The sequence below is a fragment of the Frankliniella occidentalis genome, unplaced genomic scaffold, assembly GCF_000697945.3.
Source record: "Frankliniella occidentalis isolate FOCC.00 unplaced genomic scaffold, Focc_3.1 Scaffold313, whole genome shotgun sequence".
Classification (NCBI taxonomy): Eukaryota; Metazoa; Arthropoda; class Insecta; order Thysanoptera; family Thripidae; genus Frankliniella; species Frankliniella occidentalis.
Genome location: NW_026267438.1, coordinates 217536 through 221137, shown reverse-complemented (window position 1 = coordinate 221137; position 3602 = coordinate 217536). Strand labels below are relative to the sequence as shown.

The following is a 3602-nucleotide window of genomic DNA, read 5'->3' as shown; positions in this document are numbered from 1 at the left end:
GTGGTGCGGGGCGGGGCGGGGCGGTGCGGGGCGGATAAGCGCAACGAAGAAGGCTTATAAAGTCGGAGGATGTCCGCGCGCAGCCCCGCCGCACCCCGCTCCGCCACCCACACCGCCACGCCGCGCCACGCCCCGCCTCGGAATCGCCAAAGTTGACATTTCATTGGGCGCACCTGTTAGGACGGCGCGCCGCGTCTCGCCGCGAGATGGCGCCAGGCGCCGGGGGCGCGCGCGCGGGAGTGCGACGGAGACGGGGCGCGCGGCCGGAGCGAGCGAGAGCGGCGGAAGGAGAGAGACGGGCTGCGGCGCGAGCGAGACGCGGCGCGCGCGAGGGAGACGGCGCGCGGGCCGCGACGCGGAGACGGACGGCGGCGGCGCGAGGGCGGTGCGGGCCGCGCGGGGGTGCGACGGAGAAGGCGACGTCGAGGGCGGACAGAGAGGGAGGCGACGGCGGAAGCGGCCCCGAGCGCGAGAGAGACGCCGGCGGCGCAGAGAGAGGCAGCGCAAGACGCAGAGAGAGAGAGAGAGGGACGCCCGCGGGGGGTAAGGGGGTGGGGGCACGAGACTATAAATCCACGTGGTTGCGAACCTTGTGCGCAGGATCGGCGCGGCCGTCCCCCCTCTCTCGCGCCGCGACCCCCCACCACTCGAGCCGGTCTCCGGCGGCGCGGAGTCGCTGCCAGTCGCCGCGCCTCGCCTCGCCGCCCGCTTGCCAAAATCTGGCCGAATTCCGAGGCGAGCGGATCGCTGCCGCTGCCGCCTCGCCGCCCGAGCTCTCGGCCCTCGCCGAGGTTGCACGCGTCGCTCGGCTCGGCTGCGCTAGCTGCGCTGCGCTAGCGCTGGCCCGCCGCCGGGCGCTCCCTGCAGCTCCCCGCCGCTGAGCCACCGAGGCCGGTCCTGGTGGCGCGGCTCGAGCGCTGCGGAGGCCCGCCTGCTGAGGCCTCTCCAGACCGGAGTCGGACCGGAGCGAGGCCGGACAGCCTACCGGAGTACCGCCGGAGCGGACACCCCTGCCGCGCCGGCGTCTCACGTTCTCCCTCGGACATGCGTCGGAAAGCGATCCCCGTCGCCGCGCGGTCTCTGCAAGCAAGAGGTAGCCTCTCATTGCCTCGAAGTGTCACCGAGTGTTGTGCTGTGTCTTGCTAGTTATCCAATGTGATACATAGTGGCCGTCGGCGAGATCTTGTGTTGTGAAGTGAATACCCGCCTCTTTCTGGATTTTTCGGTTTTCCTTCCGAGCTCATCGTTTTGTGTTGTGATGTTTTTGTGCTCGTCACTTTGACGCATTTCCACTCCATACCTGCGAGTGCTGTGATCTGGCATTTCTGGAATGAATGAATGCTGCCACGCGAATGCACAAAAGTTCTTCGTTGGATCGCCGCACCCCTTTGGATTTTACTTTGTGTTTCGTCATTCTCTTAATTTCTTCGTTGGCGGCCAAGTTTTGTGTTTGAAGATCTCTGCCGGCGGCCTATGCTTGGTTTCTTACCATCGCCGTAGAGCTTTGCTAGTGTAGTGCAGTGCATAGTGAAATGGTGAAAGTGTCCAAGTGTCTTATAGTGCAACATCGAGTGCTGTGAGTGTTAGTGTCAAGAAAAATTTTTGCCCTGGGTTTACCCCTTGGAGGACAAGGATTATGTCCCTGGCCATGCCTCCTCTCCACCTGAAGAATGAAGTGATCCCTGCGTGGTTTGAGTTTATTTTTATTTTTATTTTCTCATTCTGTCCGCGTCACTTTCTTGCCTGGTCGAGTGTGTTGAAGTGACAAGTCTCCGGAGGGAAGTTCCGCGTTTTCCTAACCTACTGTCAATAATAAATACTCTTACGTCTCGAATACGACCTGATGTTTTGTAACTTACTAGAAACTGTCAGTAACATTTCGTGACGATGAATTATTTTTTTGGCCTCACGAGGACTTTGTCTTGAGAACTTTGAAAGGCTACGCTGTAACCAACAAACTATCCTCTCAGTTCTCCTTGCTGAGTTATTGCTTTGCTTGAAAACTTAATTCGCAAACGTGTAGAGACAATTTCTTAAATTCGCTGTCATCTCGTCGTTGACGCCCTCAGCAAGAAATCCGCCTGAACGTCCTTCCTTAGTGTGCTAAAACACTTTGCTCGTGTCGCCAGGTGAATATACGCCTCTTGAGCTTTCGATTGATCGGAAGTCTTAGTGTCAAGTGTCAGACACCTGGCTGGTGTCGCTGCCTGGGGTTACTTGTCACTTCCGCGCACTTGTCGCGCCGGCCCCTTGCGCCCTCAGGTGGTTTTCCCTCGACTTTGTCAGTCAATGTGCCCTCTCGCTGCCTTTGGCTTGAAAAGAGAAACGCCTGAAAGTGAGGGAGAAATGTTCTTGCCCCTGACCGTTTGTCTCGTCGGAGAACACTACTTACAAACAAGCGAGTACTTGGAAAATTTTCAAAGCTATTTGCGGAACCATGTCGCATGTGCTCAGACGGCCGGCTCACTTGCTCTGCTTTGTCACCGGGCCGGCAATTCAAAACAATTTATTTTCAAAAGAATGAAAAGGAAAATTGTTGCAGTGGTGATTTGGACAAGTGTTGCTCCTGGGAAGCGCCTGCTCAAGAGGGGCCCGGCTGCAGTGGCCTACGCCCCCTCCCTGTTTCTCCCTCTCTCTTTCATTTCGACTCTCTTATTTTTGCCGTAGACGGTAACAACCACGCCGCCATGCCCCGAGAAGGGCCATTTTCGCCCCCTCCACGCCTTTCTTGCCGCTATTGATATACCATTTCGCCGAGCGCGGCGCGTAGCGGCACTTGCCCCATGGCGCCTCGCCGGCCGAGCTTGCCAGTCCCGCCGCTAGATGGCGGCACGGTCCGGTCGCCAGCGTCGCGCCGCCGCCTCCCCGCCGCCGGTTTGAACTGGCCGTGCGCGTGCGGCTCCGCGTCGTCGCCTTCCTGGGGGGCTCTTCTGGAGGCGCGCGCCCGGGAGGCGTTGGGCAGGTCGTCGACGTCGGGGCGCCCGCCGTCCGCGCCGGGGGCCGTGCGTCGCGCCGCGCCCTTGCGGCCGACGGATGGGCGCAGGTGTATTTCGGGGCCACTCTGGCGGGGCGTGGCGGGGCGTGGCGTGATGTGCTGGTTACCCGCGAGTATTGTGACTTGGCGCCGCGCTGCCCACGCGGGTCGTGTCGAACCTCGCGGTCGGCCGGGCAGTCGTCCGGGCCCCGCGCCCCGCCGGACATCTCGCGAGGCGTGGGCCGCCGCCCAGCTGGGGCCCGATATGCGGACGGCCGGAGCCGGTGGTGATGGTGATCGCTGATGAACGCTGGTGATACCATCTAGAGGGTGAGCAGCAAGTAGAGTCAAGCGCCAGTACTGCTGCTGCCCCGAGCCTTTACCGCCCATCCGGCCGCGGGTCACAGCCGGGCGGGGCGGGGCGGAGCGGCCGTCAGCGCGGTGTCTGGCCCCCGACCGACCGACGTGATGCGTCGTACTAAAAATACACGTTTTGTAGTTAATTCTGCGCGGGAGGCGAAGCTATAAAACTTATAGACAGACAGATGCGCTCCCTGGCAGATATATGGACGGGTAGATAGACACACGGGGCTAAGTTTAGTGTTGATACACCTCGGAGGGGGAAGAG

The 3602-nt window shown here is 61.0% G+C and overlaps 1 protein-coding gene across 1 annotated transcript in view; it reads left to right on the top strand.

The window, feature by feature from the left end:
- The first annotated feature begins 679 nt into the window (after window positions 1–679).
- LOC113210873 (protein tiptop) overlaps window positions 680–3602 on the top strand; it is a 43727-nt gene continuing 40804 nt past the window's right edge. The window contains exon 1 of the mRNA XM_026429043.2: window positions 680–1093. Coding sequence (XP_026284828.1) covers window positions 1045–1093 — 49 coding nt within the window. The 5' untranslated portion in view covers window positions 680–1044. The remainder of the gene's footprint in view (window positions 1094–3602) is intronic.